General features: G+C 41.0%; 1 protein-coding gene across 5 annotated transcripts in view; it reads right to left on the bottom strand.

Moving 5' to 3' along the window:
* Positions 1 to 2,753: 2,753 nt before the first annotated feature.
* Positions 2,754 to 25,478, bottom strand: part of SLC66A2 (solute carrier family 66 member 2) — a 59,348-nt gene continuing 36,623 nt past the window's right edge. For 3 of the 5 annotated variants that reach the window (XM_083624071.1, XM_083624072.1, XM_083624073.1), the window contains 2 exons: positions 21,532 to 21,748; positions 2,754 to 6,306 (listed from right to left, as the gene is read on the bottom strand). In XM_083624071.1, the coding sequence (XP_083480197.1) occupies positions 6,099 to 6,306; positions 21,532 to 21,748 (425 nt within the window). In that variant the 3' untranslated portion in view covers positions 2,754 to 6,098. The remainder of the gene's footprint in view (positions 6,307 to 21,531; positions 21,749 to 25,478) is intronic. The other 2 variants (XM_083624075.1, XM_083624074.1) reach the window with 2 other exon arrangements.

Here is a 25,478-nt window from a genome sequence, read left to right as displayed (position 1 = left end):
TCTAATTGTGCTTTCTTCTTTTACTTACGAAAGCCAATCTATATCGTGCATAAACCAAACTCCCAATTTCTTGTCCTGAACCATAGATGCTTTTATTTAATGTGTAAGACAGTTTTGCATATCCTAAGTACTGTGTGAAAGCCAATCTTTAATGTAGGGAATTCTCTTTGGTGTATGGTTTTATAAACAATATGGTGCTTCTTTTGCCGTTTTGAGATTAGCACAATTTTGGGTCTGTGTTTTTTTTAAACTCCCACTAAACCAGAATGCTAACATAGGCAGAGAGACAAGGCGAGCAGCTCATCCCATGTGGCTGCTGTATTTACACACATCCTGTAGTTGTGAGAAACAGCATCCCTAAGGTTGCAACTGTCTGTGAAGGAGGCAACCCGTTTCTGGCCAATTTAGTCCTTGGTACAACCCTTATCCTGTATATTTTCTTTAAGGGCCACTTCACAATGTTCAAATCTATATGTTAATTCTAAACAAACCAAAGACGTTTCAGCTGGGTTGGGAGGGAACCAGCCAAAAGCCTGTACAAAATATGGAGGGTGTAGGAGGGACAAGAATCAGTGCTGGAGCTGCAACCAGGTATATGCAGCAGAAAGGCAAACACTAGAGGTGCAGACTTCACCCTGTAATAGAAAATCCCACATCTTGTGAAATGCACCTATATGCAGCCAAGTTGTTCCATGCAATCGGGCTCTACTAAATACCATGGTGTCTATAATAATAAAAGATGAGAGTCTTTCTCCAGCTGGTCTCATCTCCTTGTTCAACAGTAAGGATACCTCCAGACGTGATGTTTTCTGTGGGTCTGAATCAGAGTACTAAGTGATCAGCAGCCTACACAGAGTCTGGCAGTATAGGCAAAAGGGAACAGTGTCACTGCACTTGGTGTTAAACTCAATGCTAATAGTAAGTCCCAGCCCCACCCTTCATTTTGGGCACTGTGGTGGCTCATCTGGTCACTGAGGAAGGCCTGTCTGAAGGATGCCAAAGAAAATGATTGAAGTTTCTATTAGTGCCCCTCAGCCTCTCCTATACAGAGCAAATAGACACCAATGGGAGTCTTCTCTCAACCCTATTTGATTGCCACGCTGAACAATTTTTTGTGGGAGGGAGAAAGAAGGTGGAAACGGCAATTCCAGCTCCCTTTACCCCTGGCACATGATATCCATGAGATTACCACTAAGAATTCAGCCTCCAACCTTAACATCTTTCCCCATTCCAGTCCTAACTGTTCCTTGTCGCTTTTCTTAATTTGCAAACATGAAACCGCTTCTTGAAATTCAGTTAGGCTACAATTAATGGCTCAGATCATTATGTTTTCCTTGCTTTTAGACATTGAGGGAGTAACTTCCCACTTTCCTTTGTTCTGGTAATGTTGGGCATCGTGTTTTCCTGCTTCCACAAGGCTCTCACTGTTGCAGGAATTTAATAAAATACTTATTTTTTGCTGCATAATAGCAGCAGCTGCCGCTTTAATCCACACAGTACTATGCCAAAGGGAGCCTTTGATAATAGCAAGTGGCACAAAACAGCACTGTCTCCATTCCATTCAGTGCTCTTGATAAAAGAAATGTCATTTCCCTGTTTTATATCCAAAAAAATGTTGGCCGAATTAAAAGCTACACACTTGTTTGTTGAATGTAGAGGGAAAATAAACAGCAGGCCCCGTCGCTTTTCAAGATGTTGTGCTGAGCCACTTGGCTTCTCAGACTGCAAACTTTTTTGGAGAGCATACCATAGGATGCAGGTTTGGCCCGTACTTCAGACCCTAGGATCAAGTGAATATGCCAGGGGCTATAAAGGGATTCTAGTGTTCTGGGCTGCAAAGAAAGATTAAACAGATTAAACCAGGCTTAGAACTACTGGAGATATGCCCCATGCAGTGTCGCAGAAGCTGTTTGCCTTGTTTTTATTGAGCTGTATTTTCACACATTTGTTCTGAGAAGCTGGTGGAGATTTTGTAAGAAATAAAATTAAAACATTTTCTGTCTTTCCCTGCAGAACTGACTGGTGGAAATAATTTGACAACTATTTCTTTTCTATGTGCCCCAGTCCTAAGAAAGTTACTCATACCTAATACTCACTGATTACATCTGGCCCCATTACTTTTTCTGGATCAAAATGGTTATGTACTATTGAACACAGTTATAAAGTATGGGCTGTATCCAACTAACTTCTATACAGAGTAGAGCCACTGGCATTAATTGACCCAAGTTAGCAATGACCATTGATTTCAATGGTACTACTATTAGCAGAAGTTGAATACAACCCTATATTTAATTGTACAAATGTGTAACCCTGTTTACTCCATAAACTTAATTGCGAAATAATTTGCTGCAGCTGATATGCGAGAACTTAAGGAATAAACATAAGACCTGGTAAACCATATCCATCTAATACACTCGCCAAGAGAGTGGATCAGTGTCTAGTATGAGCCTGTGTGAATAATGTATTGGATTTTCAATCTTGGGGGAAAGCTTTGCTCAGCTACGTTCCACTAGATAGCTGAAGCACTAGACAAGACACTCAACTTTATCAGCAAAATGTACACTAAAAAAGGCTATACAAATGATAAAATAATAATTATGATCTGTTATTTTAGGAAACCAATTTATGGTGTCTGGCGCTCATTCACACCCCATCAATTTGTAGGATGGTGAGACAAACTGATTTCTACTGACATGCTGAACCCCCGCCAAAAGGCACTTCTTTATCTTACATTTGAAAGGAACAACAACAAATTCTGTGCACAACTGATTGGTTTATTTTTTAAAAAATGCAACTGATAAATCAACATTAGTGCCATTGAGATATTCCATACATTCAGCAGAAAGATGGATTTAAGATTTACTTAATCTCTCAACTCTGATGCGATTGTGGTTACACCAATTTCTTTACCTGTAAAAAGAACTGTATTTTTTTTAAGCCAGTGATTCACTGACCACTGAGGTGCCCTTTAGATGGTCTCCTGGATATGTGGGATCTGTTTGTATGCAAGCAGTTAGTTCACTTGTGACTGGGAAAATGTTTCAATGATCCAACCATGGAGCAAGAGTGACGGGTCTTTTCTGCAGAACTTGCACTGGGTCATTTAAACATTCTCCCAGGCACATAGAAGCCGATCACAGACTAGCACTCCTACACACCTGGGAGAATGTCTAAAAGACACCTGAGATAGCTGTGGTCCCACTGGAATTGTTGTTAACTGGCATGCCTGAAAACAGCCCTTGTGCCTTTCCCTAAATACCTTGAAATCTGGGATTCATGGGTTCCCCAGCTCCTGTTTAGATGCCACAGATGAATGTAGCGTTTTTAGACACAACTCTATTGGCTTTTCTTCTGGCATCGGCAATCCTGGCATGAAGAAAATTGTTTGGATATTGACAACAAATGGTTATCAGTTTAACAGATCTAACTGTGAATCTGTGCGCAGCGTCCTGGGAAATATTACCAATTTTACCATCAATAATACTTGTTAAACAAAGAGGCATGGGGGATATGCACAGACTAAGCTAACACACACTAGCCGAGTCTTAAGCCCCTTTTCAAAGAGCAATTGGGCGGGGGGAGAGACTGCCCCATACAAAAATAAAGCACAGCGTTGCAAGTTACTGTTATGAAATCCTGTTGTACAAGTAGAAATACAATCCTCATTACAGCAGCATACAAGGGAAATAGAACTGTGGTGGAAATTTATAATTTAAAAGACAAATGCCCAGAAGTTCTAACACAGCCAGAACATTTGTGAAAAGGAGAGCAATTAAACATTCATATTCTGCCATGCCACATAACATCAGCTAGGTAAGGTCACTTCAGGCATTAGGGAACAAGCATGGTAGCCAATCAATAGCACAAAGTCTGAGGTCAACCATAGCGCTTCACACTAAGCTCTCAATAAAACAGTTTTCCTGAGGTTCTGTTTATATGCCAGATAGGGAGGAAGAGATCCATACAGCTACTGCAGAGTGGTAGTAGCCTCTCCTCTTTCTTCTTTTAAAAAAGAACAGTCTGATCTCCAGGACAATTTGCTCCTCAGACATGGAGTGTCTAACTGGTTAGAAGAGGAAGTCCAGCCAGTTTTGAGGTTGTTCCGTACTCAACAGACGAAGAAATTAGAAGCAAATGTGCAAGTGCAGAAGGCAAATAATTCCTTTCCTTTCCTTTTTTTAAAAAAAACCTGATAACAATTATGAAACTTCTCTGCCTTTTCAGTACAGAGAAGATTTGGCACAGCCAAATGTATCAAACGAGGAAGATGTCCAGCTAAAAACAGCTTTCGTAGATCAGATGTGCAGGTGCATCAAGTTCATCCATTTTTTGAAAATGTTTTAGTGGAGGAAAGTAATCATTTTAACAGGTGTCTATTGCTGACCCAAAATATCATCCACGTAGCAGTTTCATCTAGCACTGGAGAATATATGTTTCTGGACAACCATGGCTTGTGGAGAGAAGAAAACAGTTCCTGAAACAGCATGACTGCATATTCCTTACCGGGTCAAAGCAGGTTCCTCCTGGCAAGCGGCCAAAGAGGAGTGGTTTGAAAAGTGGAACAGTTCAAGCTGTGCAGTTGCTGAATTCAGTAAAGGAAATATGCAAGTCTGAAACTGGCAAACACACTCTAGGTACAGATTTTCCCCAATCTTCATCTACGTCGCATGTGGATAACACAAATTCCCACCTGTATTTCATATACTATCTCAATTACTGGCCATGGAACTTGCAAAAAGGAAGCAATCTTCATGATCTTAAAGGGCTAGAAATACTGTTAGGATTCTTCCTCCTCAATATTTGGCTAATGCAAAGAAGACATTTGGCATTAAATAATACTAAGGAAAGTGTCATGTTTCAGCCTTCTTTTTGAAAAAGAGGCCTGCTGTGTTATTCATCACTAGGCAATTGCTCTTCTTCCTCCGAGTGGCTCTTGCCTAGCCTGGTCTACCTTTCATTTATTGGAGCAGACCGCACACCCAGGTAGTTTATTTTAGATTAAGATGCAGTTATATAGACAGTGCTCCCATTTCAGTGCAGCTTAAGACTGTATGTCGGAAGGCATTTCACTGTGCCCATGCTGGAAAGTCTCAGCTATGTAACACTGCTGGCTTCACCGCCAAACATATATGGGCACAGAGAGTTCAGATTAAGGCCTAGGCTACACATTTGGGTTCTTTCTGGCTTTACCCCTTCCAAATGGCTACTGTCATAAATCCTTCATTGGGTCTTTTGGCAATGCCTCTACAGGGTTTCTGAACCTGCTTGGCATTTTTCCTCAGGTCTCTTATGACTGTAGCCACTTTAGAAAGAAGGCTGAGTTGTATTAGACGCCTTCCTTCCCTTCTTTCTTCACAGCAACAAGTTGAATGTCAATTCATTATTTTTTTTCATCTGGCCATAGCATCACCCACTCCACAACCACACCTCACACTTTGATCTATTAATTGGACACACTGGTCCAGCAGTGTGTGCTTAACACATTTACACTGAATAAAATACATTTTCTTTACATCATTCATTTACCCCTTTCTTCCTAGCTGCAGCCTCTGTCACCATTTGGAAAAAAACAATTTTAACATTTCTGCCGATAACTGCATTGCTTTCATGAGTCCTAACTGAAATATAACAGACATTCCAAAAGTATGACCCTTATACATTTTATATAAATAGGTAAAAGCTTCAGACAAAATACTCCGATTCTTGTGATTGAATTTTTTTTAAATAGCACTGAAAAACATCCAGCCCTTGAGTAGGTACACATACACACACTCACACAAGCACATATATACGAAGCGTGATGAGTGAATAAGACTTATAGATATGTCCATATATATATATATATATATATATATATATATATATATATATTTAAAAAGCACCCTCATGTGAGCCCCAAAAAGAAAAATCCATTCCAATGGATTTGGAACACAAGGAAAGCAAATAATTAAAAACAATGCCAGGCCTGATACCTGGCTAGGTTTCCATGCTGGACGCTTCTATTTACAGCCCATCAGAAACACAGTCTTTACAACTGAAAGTGAAGCTGCAAGGCTGGCTCCAAATATTTTGACTGATAGCTGCCTCCACTTTGTGCTTTAAAGTGCCTTCGTACTGGCTGGGTGTGTTGTGTGTGAAGCTGGCTTTTGTGGGTAGCAGCTGTAGAAGTAAACCTGCAACAGGATGGCCATATCCACAAAGACCTGTAGAAGTCCACAGATAGAGAACTGGAAGGGAGCCTGGTTCACAAGGAAGTACATGGTCTTGAAGGTGTCACCACTGGTCCACATCAGCACCATCTTGACACTTAACAGAGAGAGAAAGGGAAAGCACTTTTAAGAAGAGGAAAAATTGAAAACTGAAACAAAGAATTACAACCGTAGCATAGCTACAGTAACTGTAACTGATTAAATATGAGTGACAGTTAGGATAAGCAAAGCACAATCATCAGCAAACTTTATTATCTTCTCCTATAATGCATGGAAAATCTAACATGAATGTGGAGGGAGCTTTTGTCTACTCTTCTGCAGACTAGCCAGTCATAAGCCATATAGTTCATACTAAAAATCCAAAGAATGTCACAGTACATAAAATAGAGAAAGCAAGATGTCTCTTTCAAACACACACACACTTTTATTAATTTTTCAAATGCATAAACAGGTTCCTATATTAGAAGCCATGATATTTAGCTTTTGAAACCAGTTGTGACTAACCCAAGGCTATTGAGAATGAGCTGGTTTGGATCCTTATATTTTGGCTTAATGCATGAACTTTTTACCCACACAAGCAGCTCAAATCATAATTAAGCTAGAAAGTATCCAATTAACCACAGTTTCCTGTTTGACCCAAAGCAGATAACTATGGTTACCATCTTCAAAAAAGCCAGACTCTTAACCCAACTTCAAACCATGGTTTTAAAGATTGTGTCTGGTTCCAAAACTGGCAAACACAGTTTCCTAGCTTGGGTGGAATGGAAAACTTTGGTTAAATAGAGCCTTCCTGGTTTAAGTGAGGCTTATGTGAAGAGAGAAGTCATCTTTCTACTTTTAGCACCAAGATAGTCATAAAGGCTTGCTTTGGATGAGCATAAGATAGAATTTTAACTCGAGCTTTCCAGGTTCACTCCCCCTTCCATTTATTTATATTGGTTTATAGCTTATTCCAACTCACTAGACAATCAGATTATGCACACATACCAAGAAATAAGACAGTGTCTCCAAGTATATAAATAATTAAAAGAAGGAGTACCTTGATCATCACTCATTACTTCATATAAACTACCCTTGTGAGTCCTAAAGCACAATATTATTGAAACTTTTCTTTCTATTCAGGTATAATATTGAAGTGAAGGAAGTCGGAGATAGCTTTTATAATGTAAAAAATAAATTTTCATTAACACACTCTCAGTAATGAAAGTCAAAACCACTGCCAGTTTTTAAGTGCCTGTAACAGTCTTAATGCATTATAAATGGACATATTTTTAATGGATTTATAAGCAGCGCCCAGTAAAAGCTTTGGAGTTCATTGTTATAATAACCTAAAATATATTATGCAATGTGTATGAAATATAATTGAAAGCGATGAGCACTTCAGATCTTATTTACAAGTAATCAGACGCAACCATGTGTGTGACAAAACAGGGAAAACGTCCAGCCTTTCTCTAACCAGTGAGAAAGAAAATGGAAGCAAAGAGAAAAGTGAAATGAGACAAGTTTATACTCTAGTTGACAGCAGTCCAGAAAAAGAAGGGAAGATCCATGTTAGGGATATGGTTATTTGTTTATGGTGCAATACAAGTCATAAGTAAAATAAAATATGAGATGTGTAGCACAGTCCCCAACGTGGCAACTAAGAAATAAGCTCCACTGCATTCAATGGTATTTAATCTGTATTAAGAGGGCTCAGGATTACAGCCTAAACACAAGTCAACTTGTGTTTTGAAGAGAGAGAAAATATCACAGCTGTGCATACACTTCATACAAACCCCCAGTTATAGAGATCACAAAATAAGCTTATGCAAGAGATAAATTAATGCTTTAAAATGATCAATCCTGAAGGAAGGGTCTTTATGCTACGAGAGTTGCAATCCTCTCACATGCTACTTAAGATGCTCTGAGATCTCAGTTTCCTGGGGATGGTGCCTGAAAACCCAGAAGCAAAACAGGAAGGACTTCATAGAAGAAGAGGCAACTTATCATAGGATCCCGAGCTACTGTCATTGGTGATGACTGTTGCAAATGTAACTGCAGTCCGTTCTGCTCATGCTAGGACTAGCAGAAAACAAGCTACATGCTCACAAACCACATGGGGCATACACGGGGAAACGGTTGAAAGCCCTGGATGCAGATACAGCTCTCTTGCATGAATCGATACCAAGGACAGCAATCAAAAGTGCAGCAGGGGGTTGCACAGCTTTCTGCCTTAAGGAAGACTGCCATTGTACTTGCACAGAGCATTTCTCAACATTTTAGTAACCCATAAGCTCCAACATTAAACCCTATGTATGCTTTGACGTTCTCATTAAAGTATTGAGACAACAGTGTTTATGGTAGCCTTTGATGCTCTATTGTGTGCAGTCTAAGAACAGCAATGATTCTACACAGTGTTTCAGTAATATTCACTACGCATCTTCAATCCCAACCCATGGGAAGCGCTGTGGAGGCAAGACAAAACTTAGAAATGGATACATGGACATCCTAAACTTCTTTTTAACCCTGAACAATAATAAACCTAGGCAATTTATAACACACACACACACCGTCTTATTTGACTGTGCTTTTTAAATGCTGCTTTAAAAAATATTGTGCACCCAACCCCACAGCCCTGAGTTTTTGCACATAAATACAAAAGAAAAACATTTTCTGATGTTTTAGTTAATGCCACATATTTTTTCAATATGCTGCAGTCATTCTTACTCATTTATCAATGCTTTGTATTTCAAGCCCACTTAAGAGGGAAGAAAAGATAAAGCAGCACAGTTACAACCCCCTCCAGTTTAGTAAAAGTGTGTTTGGCCAGAGGCCAGGGAGAAAAAAAGGGAAAGTTGCCCCCACTCCATGCCCACTCAGGAACTCATCTCATACAATTAGTGACACTGGAAATTTCTGCTTCATGTGTGCCCCCATTTATGATATTATTGTCTCTTCACTGCACAAACTCAGCTTCCCTGATGAATAAGGGAATGACTTTTTTTTTGGCATATATCTAAGAAAACCAGGCTAGCTTTGCAGACACACCATTTTTTCCTATTCAGTCATTTCAGAATTTCATATGGGAGAAAGAGACTTTTGTAAGCTGAATAAAGCGTTGCCTTCTGTGAAGTCCAACAGCCGCTAAGAATTTTTTTTTCTTTTTTTTAGGATGGGGTGGGGGGGGGAGAAAGAAACCGGGGGAGAAAGAAACCCCAGATAGGCAGGAAGCTAGAAGTAGCACACAATCTGCCTGGAAGCAAGAAAGAAGCCAAGTGCATGGACAGATAAGGAGGATTTCATTTCACAAAGGTTATTTTCCCCATTTTGAGCGGCTGTTCTACGGAACAATTTTCCTCTCCATTAGTAGAAGGGGGAAGAGATATGCAACAATGCAATCATTTAATGAAAGATACAAGAAGGCATTTTAACAAGCTGGGAATAAGCTAAGGAGACTTTGAAATCCCGCCGACTTCAAAATAAAAGGTCCAGAATGTGTAGAACTCGAATTTTATTTACCAAGTGTCTAGCAACCATGTAATGTGCCGATCCATGTATATCAAACATGTAACAAGACTGTGTTAACGGTAAAATTCCAACAGGGGAGAATTTAGTCTGACCCAAATGCTGCTTTTACTAACACTAAAATTTCCATATTGGACTATAAAATACAATATAGACCCAGGATTCTGAAGCTTCAAACAAACAGCAACAAACAAACAAACAAACAAGAAAACTTGTTGCAGAATTTGGCAATCTCAGAAGTGTAAGATTTAAGACAGAAAATGAATGCTTCCACTATAGTACTGCATGGTCAACTCAAGGACAATCCCCAGCTCCTGGAGTTGCCACCAAGTTCAACTGGTCAATGGCCCTACAAAACCAACATTCACACTATACAGCTCTGCAAAATGCAAGTCCTGCTGCAGCCTCCAAATTTCCCGAAAAACAGAAAACAAGCAGTATATGCCAGAACCCACAAAGCTAATACAGTGGTACCTCAGGTTAAGAACTTGATTCGTTCTGGAGGTCTGTTCTTAACCTGAAACTGTTCTTAACGTGAAGCACCACTTTAGCTAATGGGGCCTCCCGCTGCCGCCACGCCGCTGGAGCACGATTCCTGTTCTCATCCTGAAGCAAAGTTCTTAACCCGAGGTACTATTTCTGTGTTAGTGGAGTCTGTAATCTGAAGCGTCTGTAACCCGAGGTACCAGTGTACATCCACAGCTTCAACTTCATTAGTGTGTATTGATCACAGGAGGCTCTCCTCACAGAATTTAGTTTTTCCAACTGCAGAATTAAACCCAATTTGTTGCAGATCTCCAGCGGGCTGCTCTTCCAAGTTACTGTGATTTGTCACCAAAGGACCCATCAGTTAGGGAAATGTTAACGGCTCCATGGCTGTCAGGAAAACAAAGCAGCAGGGCCAGGCGGGGATCAAGCATGTGGTGAACCGAGCCGCAACATGGCTGGTTAACTAGCAAGAGGTGCAAGAGTAACATCGGGTCTTGCAACGACACATATGCCAGAGGGAGCGAAGGAAGCAGGAGCTGCTCTGAAAGAGATGTTATTGCCAGAGGCTCAAGCAACAAAAATAGCACTTCCCAGCGATGTAATGCACTCCAATGGTATCCAGTGACAACACACCTCCCCAGTACAAGCGCCTTTCTTATAGCTGAGCTCTTCAAAATTACTACTTTAAAGAACGGTATGCAAATGCAACAATCCAGTTATGCAATGCATAAAACTGCATTTACCACACACCGGCCTTTTACCAGCAGTACAGGCATGTAATTTAAAATATGACAGAATTGATATTTATGCGACTGCAATTTATTCTCAGAAAAAAACACCCAGCACCCCCCTCTCACTTTCTTAGTCAAGATACTACTTTTTGTGCACTGGCAAGGAGCACCCTGCTATCCATGGGAAAGATACATTTTATTTTATATTTTGCATACCACGTGCCACATTAAAAGTAAAAACTTCAGTCAGTCAGATTTCTACTGTATGTAGCAAGTGGCCATTACAAAATTAACGTACACAAAAACAAACAAGACAGTCCAAGAGAAAGTTAAACATAGAAAATATTCAGAAATGCAAAAAGTCAAACGTTAAACATTATTATAAAGTTCTGCAAGTCATCTAATATTTTTTTTTAAAATCTCCTTTGACAGCACTGCTTTGGGTCAAACCTAGTATGATTGATATTTACACCTGCAATGTTTAAAAAAGCATGGTCAAACCTAGTCATCTCCAGCTTTTTCTAGACCTAAGCAAGACATCATGGATTCAGGGTTCATATTGAAATATTTAAGAAAAGGTTATTCTATAAGCTACCCCAGGCAATACAGTCCATTGCCCTGCTACTCTTTCCTTGAGATTTTAATGTATATTTCCCTACATTCCACTTTGCACACTGTCAGGTTAGCACTTAACCTGAAACTTGGGAAGCACTTATGAAACAATCTCTGAATACAGAATTAACCCATTTTTGAGCTTCAAGCATTGAAGCGCCAGTTATGCAGACTGCCCAAATCGGACCACAGTGAAGGTCTTCTGTAATGTGGACTGCCAAGAAGGTGCATGTATATTCATTGCTCTGGAAAAGCATCAAGTGTCTTTCAAAAATAGATGAAGATGTGTCCTAAACCATTTCTATTTAATCCCTTGTCTGTGTCTTTCTACTAACGAGAATGGGAAACCATTGTAGCTTCTCTCCTTTGCAGTGGCCTCTAAGTGTTCGGGTTCTGATCCTGAGCCAAAGCAGAAGTAGAAGCTGGAACCCCAGAAGACAGGGCTGGCTAAACTCTGAAACATTAAGATAGCAGCTGGATTTCAGGGCAATCCAGAAACACAAATTATTAAGGAGAAACAGAGGTCAATCACAATGAAGCAGTTCCAAAGTGGGTGCCATCAGATAGCATGGTTTAGAGGTAAAGAAGAAATCAAACACAAAAGTGGGCACGTTTCCAAAAGCAAAGTACAGTGGTACCTCGGGTTACAGACGCTTCAGGTTGCAGACTCTGCTAACCCAGACATAGTACCTTGGGTTAAGAACTTTGCTTCAGGTTGAGAACAGAAATCACGCAGCGGCAGTGGGAGGCCCCATTAGCTAAAGTGGTACCTCAGGTTAAGAACAGTTTCAGGTTAAGAACGGACCTCCAGAACAAATTAAGTTCTTAACCCAAGGTACCACTGTATTAGCAAAGGTCCAAGGCCCAGGGTCAATGAGGGTAGCAGGAAGTAGGAACAGGAAGTTGGGTGCACAGAGCCAACAACCAGCAACCAACAGTCTTCATTGGGGAGTTATGTAGACTGGTCACCCAGTCCCCACGGACATCTGTTAGCCCAGCCTTCAAGGTTGTCTGCTTCTAAGTAGGTCCTTTTCTCTTGAGAAGTCTAGTTCTTTTGGACTTGAGCTGTACACTCAGTTGAACAGTGGATGTCAGTGCCTGCATCTTCTGATGCCAGTATTCCAACAGCCGAAAGAGCAGCAGCAGGTCAATTGGGAACATCTTTCATGGGTCTTTCTGGGTCCTCTACTGCTGATGGGCCTGGCGACCCTTCTCCAGAGATGTTGGGGGTGTCTGGGGTAGCACTGGAGTCAGGAGATACCACAAGGTCTTCAGTCTTCATGTCACTGGGGTTTTCATCTGAGGGGTCATCCTGGCTTAGGCCTGGATGACACTTAGCCAAATGAAAACTAGCACAGGGCATGGTTTATTGTTGAGGACACATTCTATGTTAGATGGAAGAAAACCTCTTTTACTGGAGACCATGTGAAACTCCCTAAGGATTACCAATTCAGACATTTCCACAGATGGTCAATTCAGATTTCTTTTCGCCCCCAAGGCATAGAGGCCATCTTGTAACGTATGATGACTATATTCAGGAAAGCCAGACTTACACTCAACCAATTTGCCAAAGACAATTTTCACTTAAGCAACTTGGTAGCTCTTAAGTACATGTACCTTGGGTAGCTCAATAACAAAGAGAAATCTTGCAAGTGGGGATTTTTGTGACTCTGTGCTGCGAGAGAAACTGAATCTGCATACAGCTACTAAAATGGCAAAGGAGTTATTCTGGATCAAGTTTGTAAACACAGACAAATGGTCTTGCTTCAGTTACATGCTTGCTGCCAGGATAATGGCAAATTGTTTCTTAAATCCAAGCCACAGAATTAGATTTCTAAAATATACATGACTTTCCAGCACTTCTCTCTCTTTCTCTCTTAGTGGGTAAAGACCTCAGGTGGGTCATTACTACACTGTGGTACATCTCACTGTGCAAAATGTTTGTTTTACTAGTCTCAGTTATAAGACTCCCAGTAGAAATCTCACCATTATTAGTGTCATCTATCTGGTCTGACTGCTTATGCTAGCTTGCATCTGCCCTGAGCAAGTATTTTTACTGTCATTTCTGTGAACTTTCACTTAACCATTACTTACACTTTTCTGCTTGCTACTTGAAATGCATTATGAAAGATTGGGTCTAGAGGGTTTTGTCTTCCCAACAGCTGCCACCACTTTGTGGAGAACCACCACCTCTAGCCCCTATTAAGTAGAGGAATCCTACGGTTAACTAGGGATAGGGAGGAATTTGGTTTGCATATCTCTGGGTGCTTAGCAATTTCTAGTTGCTAGGTGTTTAATATCTGTAGGTACAATATCCCATTTTCTATTTATACACTCTTTTAAGATCCCGGCCTCATACAATTTAAATAAAACCTCTTAAATTATCAATGCAGCATTTTAACTCAAACTTGTTTCTTCAACCGCCTTTTACTACACATAGTAGCAGAGTACAGATATGAGACAAACAGAACTGGAAAATATGCCAAGTTTATTAAAGATAATATAAAATAATAATAAATGGTTTGCTTGCAGATTGGTTATTTAATAGTATGTGGTATAATAACAGTTAAAAATAAGTTGCTGTTGTTTTAAATCTGCTACTGTCACTTGGGCTTCGACTAGATGAGCCTTGTGGTTCCTTCCAACTCTAAACTTCTATGATTCTATGACTCTTGAGACTGCTGCTGTCCACCTGACATACATCAGTTTTCCTCTGAAGTCTTCTTTCTCCTGAAGGAATTAGCCACAAAGGTCTTAACAGTTGTCTTCCTGCGGCCAGCTACTGACTAGTCAGAAGTTAAACTGGAGAACTGACTCTGGGGTTTTGCTTTTTTGGGTGGCTTCCCTAAGCTTCTGCCATCAGGGATTCTGAGCTCACTTTCTGCATCTTTAGTCTTTTCAGTATCTTCACCCTCTGACCAACCAACTGCTGCTTTAATGACTGACAGACTTCAAACAGTATTTTGCCCACCCTTATACTGCCTCCAGCCAGAACCAATTTTACCAGTCATCAGGTCCTTCCTGGAATTCTGACTCCTCACTGGTGTACACCTAAGGACAAATTCTGAACAGAATAGCCACTAAAGGGCCAATCACAATTTAACCCTTGTCAATTCTCTTGACCCACAGAGAAGCTAGATTCTGCTATTAACTGCCATAACAGAAAACCTTGCATGTTGACAAAACACCTATTTATAAAATGTTCCAGCCTAAGTCGTTTCTCGGCAGACTGCCACATGTACATTGGCCTGGTTTGCATGTTAAAACTAAGCTGAATTATGGATAAGCATGAACAAGTGGGTACAAAAAACCATGTCTAGTTTGCTTCTGCTACCATCATGCCGCTATCATGCTACCCACAGCCCTGCTGTGGTTTGCTTTAGTGTTACACAAGAACCCACGTTCAAGGTTTGTCTCACTACAGACAAAACTTAAGCTGTAGCTAAAGCGTGCTCTTTGCTTACTGCCCATGGTCTGTCTGGGAGACAAAAACCATGAGCTTGGGTGTGGATATAAGAAGACAAATCATGGCTTAGTTCTGGTTAGTGCTTCGTCAGGAAGGAGCAAAACAGCTGCAATTTTTGCAGTAAGTACTCACAAGCGCAATTCGTTCATGCTTAACCAAGGATTATCACTTAGTGTGAATTAGGCCTTAGTATCTTTTCTGGCTTCAGTCAGAAGTGAACTGTCAGTTTTTCCCTACACAGCTGACCCTTTACACAACAAGGTACATTGACATTTTTGCTCACGATGCAACCGTTTCTTCACATATGCAAATACTGCCAAGAAAATAGAAGCAAAGAGGGTCAAGAATGATAGTTTCCTCTCTAAAATTCTAGAGTGCTTTCACCGAACAAGTCAGTACAGAAATTTTAAAACGCTACATGTCTCTTCCTCGATGTAATGACACCCTAACTATATATATGCCACAAACATCAGTGCAAGTGTTATTCATTGGACAATTAAGATGCCCAGAATCTTAAAAGGCTCTTGCAGCAACACCCACCCCCCAAATATGCTATAATAAATGTGTTAGTTTTCAAAGTGCTGAAAGAAACTTTGCTGTTTTTGTAAGTAAACTATGCACATGATTGCATTCTTAGTATGGCTTTATTGCAGAAAGTCTACGACATGTGCCATCATAAATTTATTTATTTTATTTACTTGCTTGATTTATCTCCCAGCTTTCTCCCAATGCAGGGCCCCAAGGTGGCTCACAACATGAATTAAAAACAGACAGCAAGGAAGCTAGTTAAAGGAAAATGCAATGTTGGGAATTTAATGGCAATCAAAATTCCAGATTGGTAATAATGCTGCAATCCATGTCCCAAGCTTCCAAACAGTGTGCTTTTATTAATGGGGACGTTTTTAAAAGAACTGGCAGCTTATGACAATTTCACATCAGATTGCACCCTAAAAATATGGAATTCCTGAATGAGCAGGTAATCGTCCGTCTTTAAAGGCTGACGGGATGCAAAAGTTGGTCAACCACTAGGAGTTCTAAATTTGAAACTCATTCCGGCATGCCAATGTGCACAACCTCAGGAAGGAATTTCTTATGTCACTTTGCAGCAATCTCTCTGGCATTACAGCAACACTGACAATCTCAAGAGGAAGCAGTATGTCCAGCCCTCGTCTATCACAAAAACCAGTTGACCGGAATTGGGAAGGAAGAGCTCTGGCGGTTATTTTTAGAACATTGGCATGAAGCAGAAACCATATCCCTGAGTGAGTGCATAACATAATATCAGTGGTTTGTTACAGCATACTTTTTTTTGGGGGGGTATACACAGCCCTTCAGTAATAACATATGATAGAAGCTTCACAGCAGAGAAAGATGATCCAGAGTGAAATCTGTGTCACGCTCATGAAAGAACTACATCAACTTGGAATGTGTTTACCATTGATGGACTTGCCTCAGAGTGGGTGGGAATTAAGGTCAAATTCATCTACCAATCACAGAGAAGCAGAAGTCAGCAAGAACCTACCCACGTCAACATCTCTCTGGGTAGTTAAACACTGGCATGAAGTAGCACATGTGTGGCACGCAGATTCTAAGGATTCCAGGGTATTTTCTCATTTGCAGTGGGTTTCCTTGGTGTTGCTAGATTCACATTAGATTTCCTTGGTGTTGCTAAATTCACATTAGCAGCTCACCCCACAGGGTTATATTCCAGAATCAGCCTTATTCCAAGGATAGTGCATAAAGCAGACCTACAGGCAACAGCTGCTTCATGAACACAGATGGCTTCTAGATCTTCTCTCTGGGTGTGCATGTATACACATATATATTACCCTGTTGTTATGATCAGAACAATATATTGTGAATTTTGATCTCATGCAACCAGTTCTCCCAAGCAGATACATGCTGAATCTAATGGATACCCCAATGCTCTTTTTTTTTTTGGAGGGGGGGTATCTGGTAGCAGAGTCAGCAATCTTGCCCATGGAATAGCACAAGACATGAAGCCATCAACACAATTGCACCCAAGTTCCCATTTCCAATGCTGTGAAGCTTCCTGGTACGTCAGAGAGCTCCAAACAATGACACAGGCACAAGACCTGTCATGAAGACAGCACTGTGTGACTGTGCCACAGCCCCCTGGCAAACCGTGGGGTGCTGCAAGGCGCTACACTGCATCCAATGCTATTTAACATCTATATGCAGTCACTTAAGTTATATCTCCCTATGACTGCAGGAGAGCAACGTCATTTGGAAACAGGGGCCATGAAAATGGATGAGTTGTGCACCCTAAACTCCAGGCCACGGTGCACATAAACAAGCGCGGGTTATTTACCTTTTTATTCATAGAGACAATTGAGAACACCAAGTGCAATAGCGTTCTACTTATTTCTAATATGAATTCTACAAACAATTTAATGAGAGATTATTATTGCTTTGGGGAACAATTCTTGCAGGCTGAGGGTCACAGCAGAACCCACTATTATTAAATATAAATTTATTTAATCCTTCTTCTTGCAATCCCCTCAAGAAGATATGAATTTATAGTGGTAATAAAATATTTAAACCCCAAGTTCAATTTAGCTGGTACCATGCCAATGATTCATATCTTTGTCTTATTATATTCTCTTCACGGTCTGTCCATGCTATTTAAATATTAGGAGGTTTTCAATTACAGTAGAATATGAAGTCTGTCTCTCTCTCTCTTGTAAATATAAATATATTAAAGTTTTCCTATTATAACTTTAATACTCCCCATAGCCTGAATCAATGGTCTTAAAATACAAGTGTTCCACACGAGAGCTAGTGAAAATATCCTTAGTTAATTTTTGTGTCTTAATCACACCCTTCAGCAAGAGAAAGCTTTGGTACATTTAACGCCAGGGACATATAAAACTCCATAAATGGTGTTCTCCTCTACTGTTTATCTCTTCTCCCATGGCCATCATCAGACATAAGGAGCTTCCCACAATGCACTCGAATTCATCAATCTCCTTGTAGTGCCAAATCCCGCTTAATGTTACCAACAAGGTAATAAGCTGCAAGCAGTAATTTGTTTAGAGACTGTAATGTGTGCTGACTGACACCAAAATTGTTCAACATGACTGAAGGGTAGAGGAACAACAGGGCCACTTTTAAGAGTTTCTTTGAGTTGCCATGGGGTGGTGAAACTCCAAAGGACCAGTCCCTGAAGCTGCTGCTGCTGCTGCCTGGCTGGCTGAAGAGCTAGAGGACCAGCAAGTGAAAGCACAGCCTGGATCGTTTACCCAAGCAGCTCCAGCTTCTTGGTTCTAGTCTGGCCTTCCCACACACAGAGGAACAATCACAGGGAGATGTCCCCTGGAGCCACAATTGCTCCTGGATGGAGCATGCAGGAACATATACAAGCTCTCTTACAAGTGCACTGTTCCAAAGCATCACATGAAACTGTGGGGAGAGGGAAGCTCAAACTCTGTGAAGTTGCACAGCAACCTCTCCTTCCTCCCTTCTCCCACACTGCCCAGTCTTTCATCTGGTGAGACCATCTAACAACTAGTGAAATTGCAGCTACTGAGAAAATGCAAGAGCAGGGCCAGACCTGGCCTCTGAGGAGAGCTGGAGAGGGGTGGTGAAGATGTTGCGGGGGGGGAGGGGTTGGCACGCCCTGCCTCATCACACATACCACCCCCCTCAAATTGGTGGCATTCTGCAAGTGTATGTGGTCAAACAAATAAATATAAGCAATAATATTTATTTTCTTACGTTTATATCTCACCTTTCTCCCAATCATGGAACCCTAATGGGGAGGTGGTATCAAAAAACCAAAGATATTCTAATGAAAAAAACTGGGAAATGAGTCACTGTCTAGAGCAGGAATGACCAACATGCTATCGTACAAATATTACAGGAGTACAATTCCCATCATCCTTGAGCACTGGCCATGCTGGCTGGTGCTGATGGAAGTTGTAGAGTCCAACATCTGGAGGACAGCACATTAGCTACCATGCTCTTCAAATTTCACACAGCAAGCCCCATTTCCTGCTAACATTGAATAAAGTCAAACCATTGACCTCTCTAGTCAAATATTATCTGTTCTGGCTGACAGTGGCTCTCCAATTCTCAGGCAGAGGGCTTTACCATCACCCGCTACCCTTTTGTAACTGAAAATGTTGAGGATTGAACATGGGACCTTCTGCAGGCAAAGCCATTGCTCTTCCACTGAACTACAAAGTAACACCATCTCCTTCCAAAAAATAGAAAACAAAAAAGGGGTTCCTGCTTACTGCATTCACCACTCCTTTGAACATAAACAGCTACTTGAAAGAAACCATCCTAACTCTGAAAACTGTTCATATTTCAAAATTGTTCTCCTGTTTCATGCTGATGTAACAAAACGAAATAAAAAAGCAACAAAAGACAAAAGCAGACAGTTTCAGCCACCAGATTTCCCTGCATGTGCTGCCAACAACCATTAAAAAACCTCTCAGACCCATGACTCATCGGCTTCTGCTGGTGCACCTCATTCATAACTGCAATCCATTCATCAACACCAATGTGGCATTTAGTGATTAAATGAGGCTGGTTCTTTGCAATTCTTCTTTGAAAGAACATTCCTGAAGTGATTAAAAAAGAAAGAAAAGGCCCTCGCCTTTCATTAACCTTTGTAGAGCTCAAATCTTAATCAGCTTTTTTAAAAGACAAAGCAAAACAAAACAAAAACCACCGGACAAATGGCCATAAGAGAGTTGCCCAAAGTGTAAATAAGAAGTGGATCTCCAGAGTTTCGGAAAATAGTCTACATGGCCACGAGTGAGCTGATTAGCACACGCACAAAACAAAGCAACTTTGGAAGATAGAGTAAAATGGTTAGGCAAGGATGGGGAACCTATTGCAGTCCATATGCTGTTGAACTCCAGCTCCCAGCATCTCTGACCACTGGCCATGCTGGCTGGGGCTGATGGGAAGCCCAACAACATCTTGGAGGGCCACAGATTTCCCATCTCTGCAGCAGAGGAAAAACTGAAGAGCTGGCAAAGAGTATGGTAAAGAGTAATGGCTAAGGCAGCAGGTGAGGATATGATGGTTATGAAGGAAGAGTGAGGAATGGTTAAAGGGGGTGTGGTAGCAGTTAAAGATGAAGAAGACTTGGTAAGAAAAGGAAGTTTTAGAGGTAGATACCCAATTTCGGACACCAATACCATTTTATGAACTATCATCTTTCCTTTTCTCAGACATCACATTTTTGCAATATGTTAACATCCGGGAACTCTGAAATGCTGCATTTATTTCCTAGTTCTTTTAATCAGATGATGTCAAAGAAATTAAACATAATCTAACCACCAGTGATAAATTGAATCCTCTCTTAGAAAACAATTAACTTCCATTAAAATACTCATTTATAACAAGAAATGACTGGAGACTTACTGAAGTCCTGAGATGAATAGAAATTAAGCAATTCTTTACTTGATAGATAGATGTTACTAATGTGCTATTCTGGGAGCTCTAGTACTTGGACGTCAAGATTAGAATGGTCATTAATAGAATTATAACTTCTCTGCCTAAATTCTCTGCTCTGCAACACACTCTACACCCAAAATGAGCTCCAGAGTCTTATTAAATAGCAACTGCAATGCAGATCTAAGTGGGGGCGGGGGAATTGGTTTATAAGTGATGCAGGCTTTCCTTAGCATATATTCCAAAAGTATATTAAATTACTGGAAGATACTCCATCTGAGCTCACTTGGCAAGCTTCTCAGGCCTACAGTACAAGTATCAGTGGCCAGGACAATTACTATTCCTCATACACTTCACACATTTTTAACTTTTGGCTTATTTCCCTTCCTGTCCTTCTCATGAATTTCAGAGAAACTCCAGAAGCTGTAGAGAAGAAAACAGCTAGGTGGACTGGACTCTGGTGCACTCAGATTTTCAAATGTGTGTGTTTGCATGGGTACATAGACACACTTGAAACCCCAGGGTGGTGGTGGGGTTAAAACTGCTTGGGAAAACAAGCTGGAAATGGCTAACAAGAGAAAAGCTACACATATCCTGTGCCTCCACTTTGCTTCTCCTTATCAACCCTCCCCTCCTGGAAGCAGCTTTTTTCCTTTTCTGAAGGGGCCATCAAATGCAAGTTTGATTGCAATGTTGAATCTGGACACTGATGGACTCACAGATTTTCAAATGGATGTCCTGCATGTGAAACCCCAGGGTGGAGAGAAGGGTGAAGGTATAGGTAAATTACCATAACCCAATGGCCCTTTTAAAAAAGGAAAAGGCTGCTTCAGAGAAAGGGGGCAATAAGAGAAAGAAAAGTGGAGGCAGAAAAGTTCTGCAGCCCTTTTCCCTGTTTGCCATTTCCAGCTTGAAATTACCTTTCCAAGCAGCTTTCCCCCCTCGCCTCCCCAGAGAGTTGTTGTGTTATTTTCCTATTTTAATCAAAGTAGTTCTGGGAAGGCTGCCGAAGCAATGAGAAATAATTACGTGTGTGAACAGAGCCAGAAACGTGACTGAAGTATTTTAAGAGACATGCAAACCATCTTACCTCATTCCTTCCGTTGACCTATTCTGATAGTTACGATAGAGCTGAGGGATGCCCAGCATGGCTTCAGTGAACACGGCAAGGAAGCCCAGAGTTTCAACAAAGATAGTTGAGTCAAGAGAAAGGTAAGTGATGTATCCTGTGACTCCAGTGAAAGCCAGAACACATTGCACATAATCTGTAAACTTGTTCCAGTGCCAGAAATAGTTCAAGTCAAAATCTGAAAGACAATGTTCATATTTATAAATAATAAACAAAAGCTCAAAAATAACCAATTCAATCAATAGTCTTTGGACATAAGGGGGTGGGGAAGTAATATTAGAATACTCAAGCAATGTAAAGAAACCAGCACAAACACTAAACTGGGAGATAAACTTGAGAATTTGACACACACACTAACAAAAAATCATTAGTAACGAGCAGTGATAAGAAGGGTGAAGGCGGTAAAAACCAAGCATGTGGTGATGGATAAAACTTAGACTATGTTCATGGTACACTGCAGGGCAGCAGAATGAGGGATATTTAGATGACACAGGGTTCAGACACATGCTGCTATGATTTGCCACTAACCATGAGAAGGTTGCATCTGTATACATGAGAGAACAGAAAAGGGTGATCATAGTGCCAAAACACACTTTGCGTTATTTGTGAAAAGTATTTCAGCCCAATTCCAGAATCTACCTAGAATGCAGCCCTCCAGGCCTCTCTACCTTGTCCTTGGGACCCCTCCCTTCTATTTCCAGGCCACATGCATGAATGGCCCTGCTCCAGGCCCTCTTCAAGTGCTTTTGTCTGTTTTTGTATGGCGATAATAATGCTTGCTTGCTTGCTTGCTTGCTTGCTTGCTTATTTACTGACTTGCTCACTTGTATGGATGGGTGGGTGGGTGGAGAGGTGTAAGTATAGAAACCTCTGATTTTTGCATACCTGGAATGTAACCTACTGCATCCCTTGCTACAGCCAGTTTCCCCCCTGCCCCAGCTCCATCTACCACTGGTATACAGACCTGGAAGGAAAAGTTCTGGAGGAAAAGTTACCCATCCCTGATTTAAGAAAAACAACAAGAGACTGAAACAAAAGCCATGCTGATAAAGCATTGAGATATTACCACAGAGTACCACGATCATGCCACAGAACGAATGGCCACCAACAGAGAAGTCTGAGAATCTCACACATACATTGTCTCACTTACAAATTCCCTTTTCAGTCAGTGTGGTTTATCTGGTCTTAGAGCTTGTTTAGAATATCTCCAGAGCCACGGTTTGGGGCATTGTACAAACGACCTTTGCAAAGAGATGCATGCACTCCCAATGATGGTACAGCTCACAAGCATATGTCCCCTTTCAAGGTACAGCTCATACAACTCTATCACGAATGGGGAACCTGTGGCCCTCCAGGTGTTTTTGGACTCCAGCTCTCATCACTCCCACCCCAAATACCCAACGGTCAGAAATGATTCTCCTATCCCTGCTGTATGGGGGAATATGAGCAAGTTTTACATTTGCATGCTACTAAGACATGGAAAGCGGATGCTAATCATTCACCCATTTTCTTTGGTCCAGAATTGTATCTAAAGTTAGTGCACACTGATGGGCTTGTGCACATGTTACACTGGAATGAGAGGGAGATATTACTAGATGCTTTACTGGAGAGAAATCAGTTATCAAAGTTATGCTAAAAGCAGTCAAATGCATTCTTAAGGGTGCAATTAAACAGATGTATTTTTTAAAAAATGCAAGTCTATTTTGGTGCATAATAATTTTTTTGCTCCGTTTCGGATATCACCAGCCCTTTCTTCCAAGAAGAAGTAAATAATGTCATGTTGCTTTCCAGAATTTCCTTCACCACTCCCTAATGTTGCTAATCTTTCCTCAGATAACTAAACTAGTATTTTAAATCATCACAAACAATAGGGTTTGAATATTCTGCAAAGCTGTTCTAAATAAGTCACGTTACATGGCAAAATAATTACTTCTAAATGCCTTGGGGAAATATAAATAAAATGATATAGCAAATGACACACCTGTGAAACATTGCTTCCAAAATTCACCCAATACCTTTGTGGCTTTAAAATATATTTTAAATGACTGCATCAGTCTAGATTTGGGATGATTGTTTAGCAGCAGTTTATTTAACCCTTCCGTTCTACATTATGATGGCTAACAACTTTTTAATGATATAGATGTCCATAGAAAATGTAGACAAAGACCATAAATTGCACTGCTACAACTTTTAACACTTAATTTGATGTTCTCCAAACATTTAATTTCACTAATTTTGATGGATAATGTTTTAAGAGTGTTGAAGCATACTGTAAAAATAAATAGATTTAAAAAAATGATCTTGTCTTCTATAGAAACCAGGTTAAAAGAAGCAGTTGTGTACACACTACCAAAAAGAACAACCCAAAGCAGGTCTGAATGTACACTATCTCCTAAGAAGAACAGGCAAACAAGAGGAAATAAAAGACAACAGGACAATACTGAAAGGAGTATTTGCTCGGAACATTAAAAATGGAAGGAGTTTCTTCTTCCTCCCTCCAAGTTCTACACAGATGAGCATTAACTTTCAGAGGTTAGCTATAACGAAACTCCCTACCCTATTACAGTCCAGTTACCAGCTGGCTATCTGCTCTAACAATATTTCAGAAAGCAGCGTGCCAGATTCCATGTGCTTGTAACAGAAAAGCAGGCTTGAGGGGTCTGGTGAGTACCAGTTTAATTGTTGCCAAGTGGTCTGTGATAGCAGGGCTCATCAAACAAGGAGGCAAGCCATGCACTTCGGCTTCCAAAAAGGGAAGCTGCGCTAACGAAAGAAGCAAGGGAGGCAATCCGCTTTACATTTTTAAAAAGGAATAAAAGGCAGAGTGGCACTGAAATCCTATCCCATGGGTTAGTGCGTGTGATCAATAGTTTTAAAGCCGATTAAAACTTCACTCCTTCTACACAATGGGGAGCTTGAGCAAAAGCCTCCGCCATATATTAGCCAATGTGTGGCGGGAGCAGCAGAATCATGTTGGCCAGCTCTACTCCTAATCTACACGCTGCAACATCTCCTGGCATCTGCAGGTTGAGAAGAAGATTGGCGAGGGAGCCCTCAAAGCTCAAAGCCTGTACACTTATGGGGGGGCAGCAGGGCCAGCACCTGGCACTCTTGAGCAGGTGCCAGGGCCACAGCACCTGTCAAAGCCTACTTCTATGCCTGCTCTCGGCCCTCCTAACCCTGAACAGCCGTATCTAAGCTCTGTTTTAACTCCCAGCAATACCTGCAGCTTTGCATTATTCTGGGACACTGTGAGAAACCAACAACTCTTGCTTGGAGTAGGGCTGGGCGATATCTGTTTTTCAACATTGTGATATATCACCAACTAAACATAACGATTATACCGATATATCGCAATGTCTGAAATAAGGATGGAACTATGTAAAACAGGCTTCCTCAACCTCAGCTCCCCAGATGTTTTTGGCCTACAACTCCCATGATCCCTAGCTAGCAGGACCAGCGGTCAGGGATGATGGGAATTGTAGTCTCAAAAAAATCTGGAGGGCCGAGGTTGAGGAAGAGGTTGAGGAAGATGTAGAGGCATTGGCTGGCTTCACAGCTTTTCCTGCACTGTGATTTTTGCATGGTGTGTGTGCACACGCGCACGCGCGCACGCACGCACACACACACACACACACACACACACACACACACAATCATGAGTTATGCTATATCACCAGGTAAATAATTATGAAACCAATATCATAATATGGACTTCAAACCAGTTTTGGACAATATATTGATATATTGCCCAGCCCTAGCTTGGAGCACTGCCATTCCAGCCAAACAAGGCTGCTAGGACCATTGACAGGGAAAGCCACTGCCCTAGACCCCCCTCAAGCCCAAAGCCAGCCCCAAATGGGGGTGAGGACAAGAGCACGGGACAAGCACATCCAATGGGTAAAGTG

This window comes from Podarcis filfolensis, assembly GCF_964270895.1.
Source record: "Podarcis filfolensis genome assembly, chromosome: 7".
NCBI lineage: Eukaryota > Metazoa > Chordata > Lepidosauria > Squamata > Lacertidae > Podarcis > Podarcis filfolensis.
Note: the sequence above shows the minus strand (reverse complement) of the source record. Positions and strands in the feature narration are given on the sequence as shown.